We start from the raw sequence: 16,511 nt of genomic DNA on the forward strand, positions 1-16,511 counted from the left end.
TTAGTCTTGTCTTAGTCAGTCATAAGTCAATTTTCTTAACGATCTAAGAGGTTTCACGTGGACATAGTGTGGTCAATTATGCTGCTGTTTGTTTGCTTTCATAGATACTGTACTGCTACTGTACGCTGTAGACGATAATTCTTCCGCGGTCGCGTGGACTCGGATATGCCTCCCTTGGTCCGTGGGGCACTTGCATTATGAGACCGGTCATCGTCGTAGTTGTAGGTTTACCAACCCCACAGGGGATAGGAAGGGCCTCGAGCAATTTTGCTGCTTTACCCAATATGAGATTTTTTCGTGCACAATAGTGTTGGTTTTCGGCCGACAGATTCTTTTTTCTGTGTTCTCCTAAAGTTTTGTTTATTGAAGGGGGTTGGGGCACTGTGGTCTTTACAAAACGCGTGTTGTGTGGGACTTTTTTGTGTAGTGTGTTTGCTGTAGTGATGTTCTTCCTGTCGGCACTTTGTGATAGTCATTCGTGTTCCATTGCGCATGCTTACCGTAGTCCAACACTCGAAATCAGTCATGGAATCGTAGTTTGTATTCTTATTTTGGACAGTGATTTTAACACCGTTGTTGCGAGTTAAATTAGATTTACAACTTTTACATTATGTATTCTGATATTGATTTCCCTTTTCAGGGCCAATGGCCTAGTTTTTTGTGGATCTATGTTAAATATAGCGATTGAGTAGACTTTTTGTTTGTGAGAGTCTTTGCTGCTTTCTTCATTGTTTTTTGTCCGCTTCAGGTATCCTAGGTTAAAAAGTTTGGTTTCTCTAGAGTGTGGCCTCCTCGATGTACTGCCTGGTAGCGTTTTCTATTTCTATCGTCGTTTCTTTCTTCCAAGTGTTGCGGGTCACTTGCTCTGTTTTGTTCTTGACGTCCCTGGATTCTTTCTGAGTGGGGTTCCCATATTCATCGTGTTCTCTTTTCTCTAGGTGGTTCTTGCTAAGGTCAAAAATTCTGGGTGTGAGTGTTTGCACTATATCTCTCTCTGCCTTTTTCGTCATGTTGATGCTTGTCTGTTTCAGATATTCTTCGTTTGGGAATCGTGATTGGAAAATCTACGAAGGAACGCCTATTCTTGTGGCTTGTCATCATCTTCCCTCTATATGTTGTATTGAAGATTTTCCTGCCTCGGCATAGTTATTCATGAAGTTTAGAGAATCTGAGTTAGGTGAGAATGAAGCCTTCGGTGGTAACTCTTCATCAGAAGGTATTGTCAGGTGGGGTTGTTGCCCTCTCAGGCGATAACTGTAGTGGTCTCCGTTGTTTTCTCCTATTTTTGGAGAGGGTCTCGTGATACGGTTCCTGTTGGTTTGTCTGGAGTATGAGACTTCTGTTCCTAGTACTTCGTGTGTAGTCTCAATGTTCCTTGGTGAATCCTTCGTGTCGTCTTATCTTTTAGTATTAGGGAGAAGATCGTAGTTTGTGTATATGATTTGTATGTGTAACTCCTTGGTATAACACCGCTAAGTATCCAGAGTTGCGATGTTGGATGTGTGTGTTTTCTTGTCTGCAATACTTATGATTCGTCCCGTTGGGATAAGTTTATCCTACTTGCACCCCGAATGTCGGCAATGCCAGCACATACATAGTGCCTACTCTGTACTCGGTCACTCAAGAGGGACAGGAGTGCAAATAGTTTAATAAACACTTCCTTTCGGTTTGTCAGGCGTCAACACAGTCGGAGGGAAGAAATACGTTAGCTCTTGGCTCTAAAAAGATCCAGATAAGTACTGTTCTTAGAACAGAACGATCTTATGTTCAAGTCGGGTCTTAATAAAAAGCGGTAAATCCTGTAGTCTTAGTCATTTAACCTGACCGATCGTTTGTAATTAACGCTGGTTATTAGTAGACTAACCGGACATTGCTAATTAACATTGTACTTAGCGCGAACTATCCGTCCACTGCCTGTTCCAAAACTCATTTTGGTTCTGTGGATTGTAGTTTTCTTCTGGTGTGATGACTTTCTTGATCTGATTGTGAGCGTTCTGGAAGGGTCTGTCATCGGCTACTTCTGGTTCTATGACTAGGTGTTGTTTTCTTTAGATAAACAGCCCCTTGCTATAACACCGCAAGGGATCTAGAGCTACGATGTTGTAGGTGTGTGTACGTGTAGTTGTTTGTTTGTGTTTGTAACTAGTGTCGTCCCATTGAGATACTTGCTGTCCTTATTAAGGAACAAATCTACAATGTCCAGACGACTTCCATTGTGAGGAAAATGGGTTGACTTATTTGGTGCCAGGAGTTGTATGTCCAATCGTGGTAAAGCTGCTACCAATAAATTTCCAATGTTGTTGGTTCTGGAATTCCATTGGTGGTGTTAAGCATTGAGGTCACCCGCTATGAATGTTCTGTTACCTAGTTGCTTGAGATGTAATAGGTCTGTTGGATCAAGTGGAGTCCACGGTTGGCGATAGACATCGATCAAGTTGATTGGGTAGCGAGAGGACAATAGTGTGATCCCTAGTGCCTCTATGGATTGGACAGGTAGTAGTTGTAATGGATGATGTAATAATATTTTTTAATTAGTGTAATGAGTGCACCTTCTCGTTGATGTAGTCGATCTTGATGGATGGTTATGTAGTTTCTAACTCGGAAAGTAGTAGGCGGTTTTAACTTTGTTTCCTGTATGTAGGCTATATCTATATTCTGAGTTAAGAGGTGAAGTTTTTCCGTTTGATCATTAATTCTATCCGCGTTCCAGTTAAGGAGTCGTATATGGTAACTGTCTCATACTACAGTGAATTTTGTTATTGAATCAGTAGCCGCTTTGAATTTTTGAAGGCAGCCTTAGCTTTCTGGAGAATTTTCTTGAAATTTAGTCTTTTTAAAGAGACTCAGTAATTCCTTGATCAGATGCAAAGTACCCTGTTGATGTCTGATCGGTTGTGGTTTGCTGTTGAGGTTGTGAGCGATCAACTTAGCGGTTTGAAGGAATTTTAGGTGGAGAAAGGTTGGGAAAATCTTTGAGTAGTTATGCTAGATTTGGTCGCGGCTGGTTTCTCAGTATTGGGGATTCTCTGTTGAGCACAGCGTGCTTTCTCTCTGTGGAAGGTTTGGCAACCTCGATAGTTAGCTGGATGTGCTGGCCCACAGTTGCACCAGCGTGCAGGTTCTGTTGTGATTTCCTTCGGACAGGTGTTTGTTAGGCGATTCTGGGCACACTTGAGGCATCTAGCGGTAGCGTGCCATGTATCTTGAATGACAGTCGATGACAACGGAAACTATAAGTACTGTTTATCCATTCGGCTGAGACCTCTAGTTGGCAGAGTGCCAAGGAGAGTCTATCTTAATGAAAGGAATGGACTGTAAAAGAAAAAGAAAACGGAAGTCATTGGTTATTCGCGTCGGCGGTAAAGGTATTGTTTGCAGTGTTACCAACCCGGCGCAGTAAATCTATACCTGATAAGATTTTATAAATAATAATAATATGAGAATGAAATCAAAGTGGGCCTACAGCACTGAAAGAGCACGATTACCGATTATTATTGTCCGTAGGGCATGACTGGGGATCTACGGTGCAAGACGAACAAAAAAATAGAGGAATAATCCAAAATTTGGAGGAGGGAATAAGCGCAATATTTTGCCTTCACTGGTTGACGGTATTGGCCCCATCATAATAACAAAACGACGACAAACTAAAACACAATGCTAGGCTGCATTTAAAATGCGCGTGCTATGTTCACTGCGTGACATCATCATCTGACCAGAATGTATTGCTGACCTGGGACCAATTTACGTAGGCTGGCAACTATGTTTAAACTTCCAACCTTCTTTCTCTCGCTCCCAGAGGAGAAAACAAACACATGTTGTCCGTACATACACATATCCATTTTTCGTAATGGACTCTTCTACTTCTGTCATGCGCAGAAGTGTCGAGGGACCTAATGTCCGAGGGTAAACAGTATTCCATTGAACAGTATTTTTCTACATTCATGCGGCAGTTTAGTAGGTGTTTTTCTCATACATATTGGGATTTTTTTTTTCAAAAGAACCAGAAACAATATGTTCATGGATGATTTTGTTCTTTCATTTGTTTCACAGCAATCTTTAGCTTTTGGATCATCTAATATGTCTGAAGTTTCAGTATTGACTGGTAATTACGACTTCCACTTAATTTCTATGGCATGGTCTTTTTTTTTTTTTTTCATTTGACAAAAAGCAATGATCTTGTCATAATCTGCCTCCGATTGACCATGAAATTGGATATAATCCTTGGTTTGGCTGTAAGTGAGCGAGCTGGAACAGTTGGCTGCTGAAGATGTGCAAAAAGCATACGTTTTTTTCCACTCCATAAACATAAATACTCTGCACTTTGTTGTTGCTTTCTGGGGTTGAAGAGGTAGTTGCATCTATCATTATTGATGGGTCATCAGTGTCTTGTGCTAGAAGCATATTTGTTTTCGTGAGCAAATTGCACATATGATTCCACACCAAGGTAGAATCGTTTTTTGGCCTCTTTCTTTGGTTTCGGTCTTTCATGAAAATCATCTGTATTTATGTAATCAATGGATATTTCCTCTTTGGCGAGGTTGTCATACTCCTCGTTTGTCTCAGGAAGGACTGTATCTGGTGTCTGCACTTGTTGCTGATTAGCCTGGGTTGTCTTCAGTTATAGACTGTTGTAGTTGGTTGTTCCTCATAAGAGCCGCATTTCCAATCATAGTGTAACTAGCCTCCAGCTGAGGGGCTCTCAGTATTTGGGTTACCGGATTTCTAGCTGCCATAAGAAAATCTAAGGGTGCGACAGGGGTGTCCAACACCGTGACTGTTGTTGAGGCTGTAGTGGACTTAAAGTGAGTAGCAATTATTCTTGTCCATAACCTGAGTTCTTCTGAGATCTTGTGACAAAATATAATATTCCATTTTTATTAATTTTTTGTTGATTTTATTTCACCACTTCCCGAGCGCGCACAAAATACATCCGTTCTCAGTGAAATTGCTGTAATCTGTACAGTTGATGAGACAAACAGAAACAGAAAAGCTAGAATACAGAATACTTAGCAAGAAAGCTCGCCCCGTGAGTGAAGCACCAACATATATCTACGTGCTGCTTCTGCATGCGTTAGTAAACCTAAAGCATGTGTCGATAGGTATGTTCCGCGGTTTCTATCTTTACGAGACATTTACACGCGAGTCGGAGTTGTATAAGTAGGAAGAAAGAAGGTGAGAAAAAGAAGATAGGAAAGCGCGAGAAGTTTTTTCACATTTTGAGATTTGATAGAGGGATAAAAAACCTGGGAACCAGGGAAAAAAAAAACCCAATCGGTCATGCTGCATGCAATAGTCTATTTACATGGGAAAACCACATTTGAAGGGGTAGAAAAAATCCATGTAAACTTGTCTGTAGTAATAAATTAATAACTTATCTGTTTAATTGCAACCTATCTTAAAATCTGTTAAGTGTTAATACAAATCTGTGTTGTCTGTAAGGGGAAGTGTATTGTTAGTGGGGACAACTGGGCATGTATATATGGTAACTGTTTAGGGACGGAGCTATGAATGAGGACTTGTGATTGGCTGAAAGAAATGCTGGCTTCTGGTTGGCTGAGGGATGTCTCGTTGGCTCATTGGCTATTATTGTGGCTACTAGAAATGGCTTTGTTGAATGTTCTTTTTTGTTCCTAAAAAGGGCCAACCAGGTAGGGCTGAGTTGAAACCCATTGTCTCTGTTGAGACTATTCATTTCACGTGAGATGGTCATGGCTTTCTTTATTATTGTCCCAAAAATTGCTATGATAGTATTTGTAAAATCAATTGACTAAAGGTTTATGAATGACTCTTATACCATATCTGACAAGTCAAGTATTCTGCTGAGTTTGCCGGAGGTGCAATACGGTAGGCAATACGGAGGAAAGGCAATACGGTAGTAGAGATAATCGTCACTCTTAACTTTTTTCATCACTTTCTGTTGGGAAGTAACGGCTCTTTTTTATGGCCATGTTGATATCTCTAAGATTGTAGCCATTCTCTTGTAGCGTCGAACGAAGATTGTTGAATTCCTCTTGTAAACTTTCTTGGTCATTACGGAGACTGCTCCGTAGATCAAGGTGTTTAGCACGTAAGACGTTGTGACAGTGATGGAAGCTGCTTGCGTTGAGATAAAGATCCGTATGTGTCGGCTTTCTATGTACGTTATATGAAATAAATAAGTAAATAAATGTACTTACGTCTTTCTCTGAAGTAGTAGTTGGCAAATGAACATGTTCTTTTTTACTTTTTTCGCTATTTCTCAAGTCTTTGATTTTACATTTTCATCAACTGAATTTACAAAGGTATTCTCTTTTCCTTTTTAACCAGTTTTCTAGCATCAGCTTAGACATCTTGCAATTGCTAAGCAACTCTTAATACGTCAACCCACAAAGAAAGTTTAAACACTACTAAGCAAATATTTCCGAAGTGAAGGTTGCACTGAAATGATCAAAGATAGCTGTAAGATTGTTTGTTTCATTCGCTACAAGTCTTTCCTGACTTTTGTTTTCTCTCTCTCCTATTAAATTTTCTTCAAATATTTTTGTATCTGAGTGAAACCGAAGCAACAAAGAAAATGTTAGTTTTAACTTTTTTTTCTCAGTAGGTTGCCGGAAAACTTAAACTACAGTACTAGCTGCCGAGTATTTATAGAAATCAATTGCCGCTTTCTTTGATGTCAATTGGGCTACAAGTGAACAGTACTAATCAAAGGTTCGCTGCTGTAGTTGATGATATTCTGAAAGACGGTGGATGCTTCAAACTAGACCAATGATAGTTCACAGGTGTTATTCTTTCTGTGGAGGTCAAAGATTTCTTGTCGTAAATATATTTAATTTCCGCTTAACCTTTGAACTAAAGTAAAGTTTTTTCGAACAACCTCCTTCGGCGATTAGAAAGGAGCTAGTTTCATCTAATATTGCCTCGCTCAAATTGTATCCAATTGGCAGACTGAATTTGGATCAAAGAGGGCGTGGAAACTGGTCATTCCTATATCAAAACCGAAAAATTTCAATGTAGCCACATGAATATAGTCCCTACTCCTCACCCTCAACTCTATCTTCCACTGATCTTCAGGGACAGCACATCTGACATCTTGAGGAAAAACTACTGCAGATTCAGAATGCTGTTCTTCATTATAGAAGGGATTCTCGGAAAACTCTATTCCCACACTCCGAAAACACAAACATTTTAAAAGAATTTAGATATTCGCGGCAACAACCTGACGAATAGCTGTTTAGTGAGAATTTTTGTTTTGAAATACAGTACAGGAAAAGCAGTTTTGTTTGTTTGTTCCAATGAAATGAGAATACTATGGATGGAATGTAGCGTATACCTGCGTACTTCCTAAATTGTAGGTGCTATACGATACTTCCTCCCACCCCCAAAAAATAAAATAGAGGTTTCTATACGCCGTATACCCTCGTATACCCTCCATTACATCCCCTGGTTTCATTTTGAAGATTATCTATCTACCATATACAATCAGTTTTACTCCTGAGTAAAATGGAATTAGTACATAGGGGGTTAACACAAACTCAAACATAATTTTAGATTTTCACGGTTCTTGGTAACATTTGAAAAATAAATAAATAAATAAAACCTTGCTTTCTTTTATTTAAAAATTAACAAAACAAATTTACGTAAAAATAGAAAGTTTTTTCAAGAAAATCACTTGTTTAAAAAGTCCTATTTATGCGTGACTAAAAAGAAAAGCATGGGGAGCACTTCATATAGAATCACTTGATTTCCTTGAGAATTAAGGAATTTATTGATTGTGTATAAGATCGTTCCTCATGTTTTTCTCACACTTAGATTCAACATACAAGTGCGCATCGGAGTGGAATATGTCAACATGGAACAGCTCCAGTAGTTTTATTTTTATTGGAAGATCATTTGATTAAAACTAAGAAATGAGTATGTGCAACAGCCTATTAATATTTGGATATTTGGACGAACAATCTGGCCTGGTGTCAGGTATTTACGAACAGTGCAAGTTCTTTTTTCCTGTGAATGTGGCTTCAGTTTGTAACAGAACACGTGTTTCACTCCCCTAGAAAGTTTAAGTGCACTTAAATTTGTGTTTGGCCTTCACAGACCATATCAGTAGTTACCTAACTATATAGTTACGATTGAGAATTTTGCATGAGTTGAGATACTGTTTAATTTGTGTTTTGGATATCATTCTTGCTGAACGACGTCGCCATTATTCCTTCTTGTTGGTGCAGTATGCGTAAAATGCTGCTAGACATGCAAATGTTGTCAGTCAATACTCCTAAATCCACTAGACTGAACTTCAGGTTTTATGTCACTGTCATCGTGTCTGATTGTTATTTATTGATTTTCCCTTGGTGCTACTATTACATCAAAAAGCGCATACAGCCGACTGTCAGTTTCGGCTGAATGCTGGGAGTTTGAATCTAGAAAGCTACTAACTTCAACTTATAGCATGGTAACTGGTTTCCCACCTGCGTCAAAAAGTAACGTTTCAAAATCACATACAGCTAAGAAGTCCATACATCCCTTTACCCATCTTCTGATTTTAATTCTTCTTAGCGGTGATATCCAGTTAAACCCTGGACCTTCAGCAAGTGTTCCTGCATTTACTGCGTACTACCAGAACTTACAAAGTGTAAAAAATAAATTGGCTGATTGTGCAATGCCTACAGGTGAATTAACTAGTTATGACTGCTTGGATTTTACTGAAACCTGATTAAATGAAAGTGTAGATAACAGTGAATTATCTATAGCTTCATATTTTAACATTTATAGGAGTGATCGAGGAAGTCTTAGTGAATGTGTGATTTGCGTAAGTATCAAATGGAGGTGTAAATTACGCAATGATCTTGCTACTAACTATAAATGATCATGCTACTACTAATATATTAAACTTCTGATTAGTTGTTATTATAGCCCACCTAGAAATTCTACTTCTGTGTTCGAAAATTGTAGGGATTCTGTACTCAGAGCCCTTAACGAAAGTGATATTGTATTTTTTGGTGATTTTTAATCTATCAATAGATTGGATTGATCCTAAGACAGGGGTGGATAGATGCCCTAGTGACCATTGGTTTTTAGACATGTTTATACATAGTTTACGGGTCAGTCAATTTAACTTATTTCCTACTCGTCGAGAGAATATTCTTGGTTATATAGTCTTCTCTTGAAATGATCTTGTCATCACTCTACTTAAAAATTTATTTTCATCTGTCATGAATCTTTAGGTGTTGATATTTCTAGGCTCATCGAATCATAATAAATTTGAGTCGAAGCAGTTTATTTGATTATGGAAGAAGGCACCATGGGACAGTATAAATCGTGCCCTTGACTTAATTCCCTGGTTCATACTAAATGATGGTAATATTAATGATGCTGTCTCATTATTTATGGATATTATTACTGCAGTTGTTAAATTTTGTCCCGCGTAAACTGAAACTATCGCGTCAGTTCCCTCCGTGGATTGATGCAGAAACTCGGTTTGTTGTTCGAAATAAATAGCGTGCTTGGTTGTTTGGAAGCAGATTCCGAACGAACAAACGTATAAGTCTTTTTCTAATATCAGACGGCATTCGAAATATCTCCTCCGTTGAAATATAAAAAATCCTATCATGTCAATTCACTTCTGAACCATACATATCCTGGTCGCTCATAAATTCCCGGAAGCAACAACCCCGTATCTCGCAAGAAATCGATTAGAACTCAAATAGTTTTGAGGGGAATTACAAAGCTATTGCCTTCAAAGAGCACTTTGTGATAGCTTTTTTCTAAGCTTGGGACTCCTCCGTCTTTACCTAAGATCCAACTTGTGTGTTCGCACTCGTCGACTACAGTTACTATCTCCCCTGATGAAGTGAAATAAATTATTTCCTCACTATCTTCTCGTCGGTCTTCTGGTCCTGATAATATCAACACCATTTTCATTTGTAACACAGCGCAGGTGTTTTTCAGAAGGCGCCTTTCCCAATTTGTGGAACTGTTAATATCATACTCATTTAAAGTGTGAAGATAGAAAACAAGTTTCATCCCATAGACCAAATTCTGTTCTCTCTTCTGTGTCTATTCTCTGTGAAAAAATAGTAATAGACAGATTATTTAGCTTCGTCAAACCTTTAAGCAGCTCTCAGCACTGTTTCCTATCTGGACGTTCATGTCTTACTAATCTATCAGTGTTATTCACTCAGGCAATCACGGCTAACTCTCAACTTGATGTAGTGCACTTTGATATATCTAAGGCCTTGGATACCATAAACACAGTTACTTCTTTACAAACTCTAACAGATATAACATTCATGGCAAGATCCTCTCATTCATAGATTATCTCTCAGAGAGACAACAGCGCTTTACTCTTCCTGGATCCCTGTCTCAGTATAGTCCTGTCTTATCCGGAGTGCCTCAGGGGAGTGTGTTGGGTCCACTCTTGTTTTTACTAAATAGGATGACTTACCTAGCATCTTTTCATCCCCTTCAACAAATATTTTGCTCTTCGCTGATGACTGTAAACTCTTTAGACCCATTAATTCTGTACGCGATGTATCTTCACTGCAAACTGACATAGATATGTTAAATAACTGGTGTTCTACCTGGAATCTGTCTTTAAACCCCAACAAATGTTCTACCCTTTCTATCTCTTGAAGAAAGAGTATACTTCGCCAGATATATGAAGTCAACAACGTACCCATCAAACATGTTTCGTCTCAAAAAGATTTAGGTGTTACCTTTTGATGAAAAACCCTCCTTTGCGAATCGCATCATATCGATCTTATCCAGAGCTATGAAACTACTTGGTCTACTTTTAAATTTCCTAAAATACAAGGTCTCCATGCCCTTACAATGTTTTATAAGGCTTTCATCTCTCCGATCATTGAATATTGTTCACCTGTATGGAATATAGCAGTATCTCGCATTGATTCGGTCCTAAACTTTTTTTTTCCTTATCATAGTTACATTTAGAATTCCTGAGCTACGTGATCACTCGAGACAGGAATTAATGTATTTAATGAAACTATGTATCCTTGACAAACGACGCCGCACTGCTGACTTGCTTTATCTATATAAGATTATCAATGGTAAAATTGAGTTCCTACTGTCGTATATTAACTTTCTGGTTTGTCCTCGGCGAACTTCCTCTCTTAATTTGCTAGCTTACGAGACACCTAGGTCATCAATTGTCAAGCGCTCTTTGTTTTACAGACTAGCGTATGATTACAATAATGTTTCAACAGATCTTAATATTTTTAATCTGAATGAAACTTCAGAACTCAACTGAAAAGAATATTGTATATTAAAAGGTGAACCCTTTTTGTATTTGTTTTATTATTTTTTATTCTTTTTGTTTTATTTTTCTATGATTTTTATCTTCATGTTAAGTTTTAGCCAATTGGTGATGCGCTGTATGAAACTTTCTGCATAAATAAATTTCTTCAAAACAGAATTAATTTTTACTTTTCAATAAGATTTGTTTACTTTTGTTAGTTAAAATAATTTTAAAAAATATTTCTAAAACAGTATTTATTTTTCATTTTACTGTTTACTACTATTTGTTCTTTTTAAAAAAGCGAAAGCATTTTTTAAATATTTTACTATTATTATCGTAATTCTTTAAATACACATTATCATATTAAGGCATGTAGATTGAGTTTAGCGTCCCTTTCAGCAGTGAGGCTATATGAGACAACATACAGCTTAACGTGGAGTCAAAACCACATGAGGTTCCGTCGGGAATCGAACCCAAGTCTCTCACCCTAAGTCATGTAGAGTAGAACGCGAAAAAGAAAAGGGATGGATAAAAGTTTTTCAATAAATGAAGTTGTAACTCACCCTTAGCTTTTTCATACTTATTGATCTTAGAAGCCATTCTTTCTCTTACATGAAATGCTGCTCTTTATAACTTCAATCTAAATGTTTTACTTTGTTTCAAAAGTGCCACTGCTTACAGAAATTATTGCATAAGACACCTAGAAATAGTTTTTGATACATCGAGTCTGTACACAAAGAAGCTGTCTGAGCTGAGCCTAAAACTTGATATTCTGTTGTGAATTTCAGTTCTGAAACGTGATGGTCAACATGTATCTTCCGAGAATTAAAGTAATTGCAAAGAGAACTAAGTAGATTGAATAGCTGCTTAAAAATTGTCATTTTAGAAGGTTTTAGATGATTAATGATTAAGGGCAGTATGTGCTCTTCAACCTTCGCTTATGATTATAATGGATAAAAATAAAGGTGTGTTAAGAAACTAATATTTCTGATGTTGTTAAAATGTAAACTTTCTGATTTCTGAATTTTATGAATTCTATTTTGCTTTACTTTCTTTACAGGTCGCTTTGGGGAAGACGTAGAAAGAAGTGAGTAACGAAGGTTTCTCTTCATTTTTTATTAAAAAATAAAATTAATTGGATTTACCATTTAGATTTACTTAGAGCAAAAGCGACTAATTAGTAGAGCATTCATCTCTGATGCGAGGACTTTGTGCTTCGCTCTCAGGCCATGTTAGTTTTGTGGACATCATTGTCTCGAGCTTCTCTTGTTTACTTCGACGTTGATTCCACCAGCCTTTCTGTAATCATTTATTTGCCTCAATTTGAAAAGTCTGTAGCCTGCAAGACGTAACAACAAGATCTAACTTCATTTTAGAGAACGTTACAAGATCGTACATACATTATTTCAAGTCCATATGACTCCAACCAACTCTAACTTAGTTATATTGAACTTATTCAAACCAGATGAGGTCCCATAGTCGGTCGAATCCGCGTATTCTGCGTACTAATCATATACCCACGAAGGAGCTCAAAATCAGACTTCTCACTCTGTTTCAAATATGAATGCTCCACAACTGGAACTTTTTTAAAAGCACTTTTTATACTCTATGAATGAGAATGTTCGGTACTAACTTGCAGGGATTAATACAAACTGACAGTTTTGGAAAGAAACGCTGAAGGAAAATGTCGTAAATGGTTCGGAGACGAACAAATAAGAGAAATATAACTCGGAATTCTACATACAGGGTGTCTCAAAAGTCTCCTGACATAGATCAACTCTGTTATTATAAGAGTCACAACAAAATGTAAAAGGGGAAACAGTCTCCAAATATGTTTTCAATCTAAGGTAAAGAATTTTTTTAATCGGACTAGCCGTTTGGGCTGTACACTCTTTATGCGCCCAATATTAATTGAAAATGCAACGTTGCCATTTACCTGGTCCCACAACATAAGTGAATGAAGTTACTGTCTTTTACGCTAACGTGTCAATGACCAGCCCCCATTCACCATACTCTTACAAATTTTAATGGTCCAAGTAAATGGTAACGTTGCATTTTCATTTAATATTGGGCGCATAAAGAGTGTACAGGCTAAACGTCTCATCCGATTTTTTAAAAAAAATCCTTCATTTTAGATTGAAAACATCATATTCGGAGACTGTTTCCCCTCTTACATTTTGTTGTAAATTTGATAAGTTACCCTTTGTCAGGAGACTTTTGAGACATCCTGTATATGAGTAGGTCGAGGAAACATAATGGTATGTCACATTTCCTAACTTTCTAGTAAACAGGAAAGGAAGGTTCAACGCAATTCAATGCAATGACACATACTAAACAAGCTTCCCCTGGCATCTTCAAGTACATTTATGAAATTAAACTACCTATATATACTTTTCTTTAGTTCGATCTCAACCCATTCCACCTATTAATTCCATTTCACCGGAGGTAGCGTTTTATCATTACGTTTGCACCGCTCATATATTTCGTCACCAAAACATAGTGTGGGTAATTAAATCGAAATTCTTTAAGATGAATAGCATTTCGCTAGAATGAAAATAAATATATATATATATATATATATATATTTAATAAATGAAAATTTAATGAAAATAAATAAATATATATACACACGTTAAGTGCACAATATTAACGAGAGATTCTTTCGGAGAAGCCCCTTCAGGTAAATCCTGAAAGAGAGAAAAAGATATTGTTAGTTATTCATTTGATACTGGTATTAAGAATTGATATTGTAATTTTGGTGTAATAATACTAACTTTGTTTATTTTAATAACACTCCACCATTTCATTCATTACTTATCACAGTCTCCTTTAACCTAACCGGCATAAGCGTGGAACCGAAAACTCAAAGATTTCATTTCATTTCACGCTTAGGAATTCTAATTATTCTATTTACAGGTTTATGGAATTTCTGAATATTAAAGTGTGTTTCCTAGAGAGAGAGAGAGAGAGAGAGAGACTTTAAACTGGCAACATTGTTTTCTGTGACAGCTGATATTACAGTTCTCGGTTGTTTTGAGTTTAGTTTGATTTGGCAATTCATCATGAATAGACTCAAGCCGAAGCAATGTTTGCAAATTGTGCAAATTTATTTTGAAAACCATTGTTCAATTCGACAAACTCATTGAGCATTACGTGTATTTTACGTTGTTCATAATCGTCCATCAGAGCGATTAACTCGAGAAACTATGGATTGTTTTCTCAATACGTTTACTCTAAACGATAATACGCATCCCATAAGACGTCGTACAACCACAACACGACACAACAAGAGATTGATGTCTCCAAAAATGATGTTGATCAGAACGTTACAGTCAACGGTGAGCGGTACAGTCATGATTACTTTTTCGAGCCTCAATTGACAGACATTAATGTTGCAGACATCTGGTTTCAGCAGGACGGCGCCACATGCCACACAGCGCGCGTCAAAGTTAATTTACTGAAAGAAACATTTGACGAACGATTAATTTCACGAAATGGACCTGGTAACTGGCAACTTCGTTCGTTCGATTTGACGCTATTATATGATTTTCTCTAGGATATGTGAAATTGCATACCTACGTTGAGAAACCAGAAGCAATTGAGCACTTGGGAACAAACATTCGATGCGTTATTGCCGAAATACAGCCTGATTTAGTGCGAAGAGTGTGTGAAAATTGGACCTCCAGATTTACATCATCTAGGGCCAGCCGCAGTAGCCACATATCCGAAATCATATTCAAACATTGATGCAATAAAATGATCTGCCAAATAAAGCCAATTTCACGGATATTAAAAACATTTTTCTCCGTTTTATTTCAACATAAAGTTCTCCGCCTAAACAAAAATAAATAAATAAATGCATTTCGGAGCTTTTGACTCTTCCCTGGAGTCTGTCACGGAGGATAAAAGCAGAAGAAAAAATATCATGTAAACAAAAGTAACGGATAGAAATAAGGATAAAGTAGTCCTTGAGATACTTTATCAAAACCAAAGATCACACATTAAATTATGGAAACGCGAGTTGCAATGTAACGGGGTTAGTTTACTCATTTTGTTCATCGGTGGAAGGATGCCAAGTCATGTTGGTATTCTTATTGTTGTGCCAATACTGTACAAATTTTGAAATTACTACTTCCCATTCATAGAGACGAAACGTTTTCGTTAATGCGATATGTGAAAAACGTTAAAAAAAAAAAATACGTATATGTTTCAGGAAACCTCAAACTTTGTTTCCTAGCCAGATATCACATTTATATTATCGTGAAGTTTTGCAAAATTCGGCATTACTTGTGATAAATTCGAATGAAAACAGAAAGTGGAATTCTTGTTAATTATGGCTAATAATAACTAAAAAACGTATTTCCAATATTATTTAACTTAAAAAACGTTGCATTTTCAAAAAAGCTCTGCGAGTTTTTTGATCCATAAACTGTTTCACTTCATAAAGATGTAGACATCAACGAAACAACTGTTGTTTAAATCCTTAACTGTATTTTGTGATGAAAATGTTCATGATCTAATGGTTGCTTCCAATAATAATTTAAAAGTAAAGTTATTGGAGTTCTCAACAGTGAGGATAAGAAAGTTGACATTGTATCATTGTTAAACAGTTTAAAAGTTAATCACAGGTATTTTGCTGTCAGCTCTTTACGTTCAATATGGTTGCCAATCTCGAGTGTTGATGCCGAGAGATTCTTTTCCAAGTATGATTGTTACTGACAGGAGAACAAATTTAAAAGAATTGGTAATGTCTTGCTGCATGTTATCCTTTAACTAAGACTGAGGTTAGAGGAAGTGTTTAAATTTTTGCATTAATTTCTATATTTCAGTGAATACAAAGCTAGAATGTCACCTAATCAAGGTATATCCTCATTTTTGTATTAGATACACACCTTACTACCAAAAATATACTATTTTAAAAGTTTCATAATTAAGAAAAAAAGAAAAAAAACTTGTGCTACATTTTAAAAAATAAATGCGACATAAATGCGAAAATTGTGATGATTAATGCTACAAAATCTCAAAATTGTTGCGAAAAAGTTTCATCTCTACCCATTCCTCATTTAACATCCCTTTTTAATTTAATGAATAAACAAATATTCAAAAACTAATCTTTATGGTTAATTTTTAACCCCTAATAAAATTTTTGAATATTCTATCCTGTGTTGAGTTTCTTCTAAATATTTCGACCAGACCTGGTGTTAGATTTTCAAATATGGTATCCCTAAGTTATTTCTTCACACAGACGTTAAGATTTCCTTTTCTCTTGCTTATGTAACTC

The 16,511-nt window shown here is 36.8% G+C and overlaps 1 protein-coding gene across 1 annotated transcript in view; it reads left to right on the top strand.

The window, feature by feature from the left end:
* The window catches only part of LOC145669982 (uncharacterized), a 106,962-nt gene that overhangs the window by 58,674 nt on the left and 31,777 nt on the right, over positions 1 to 16,511 (top strand). Inside the window, exon 4 of the mRNA XM_081738323.1 lies at positions 12,291 to 12,317. Coding sequence (XP_081594449.1) covers positions 12,291 to 12,317 — 27 coding nt within the window. The remainder of the gene's footprint in view (positions 1 to 12,290; positions 12,318 to 16,511) is intronic.

Source organism: Thermobia domestica, chromosome 14 (genome assembly GCF_964235325.1).
Source record: "Thermobia domestica chromosome 14, izTheDome1.hap1.1, whole genome shotgun sequence".
Taxonomy (NCBI): domain Eukaryota; kingdom Metazoa; phylum Arthropoda; class Insecta; order Zygentoma; family Lepismatidae; genus Thermobia; species Thermobia domestica.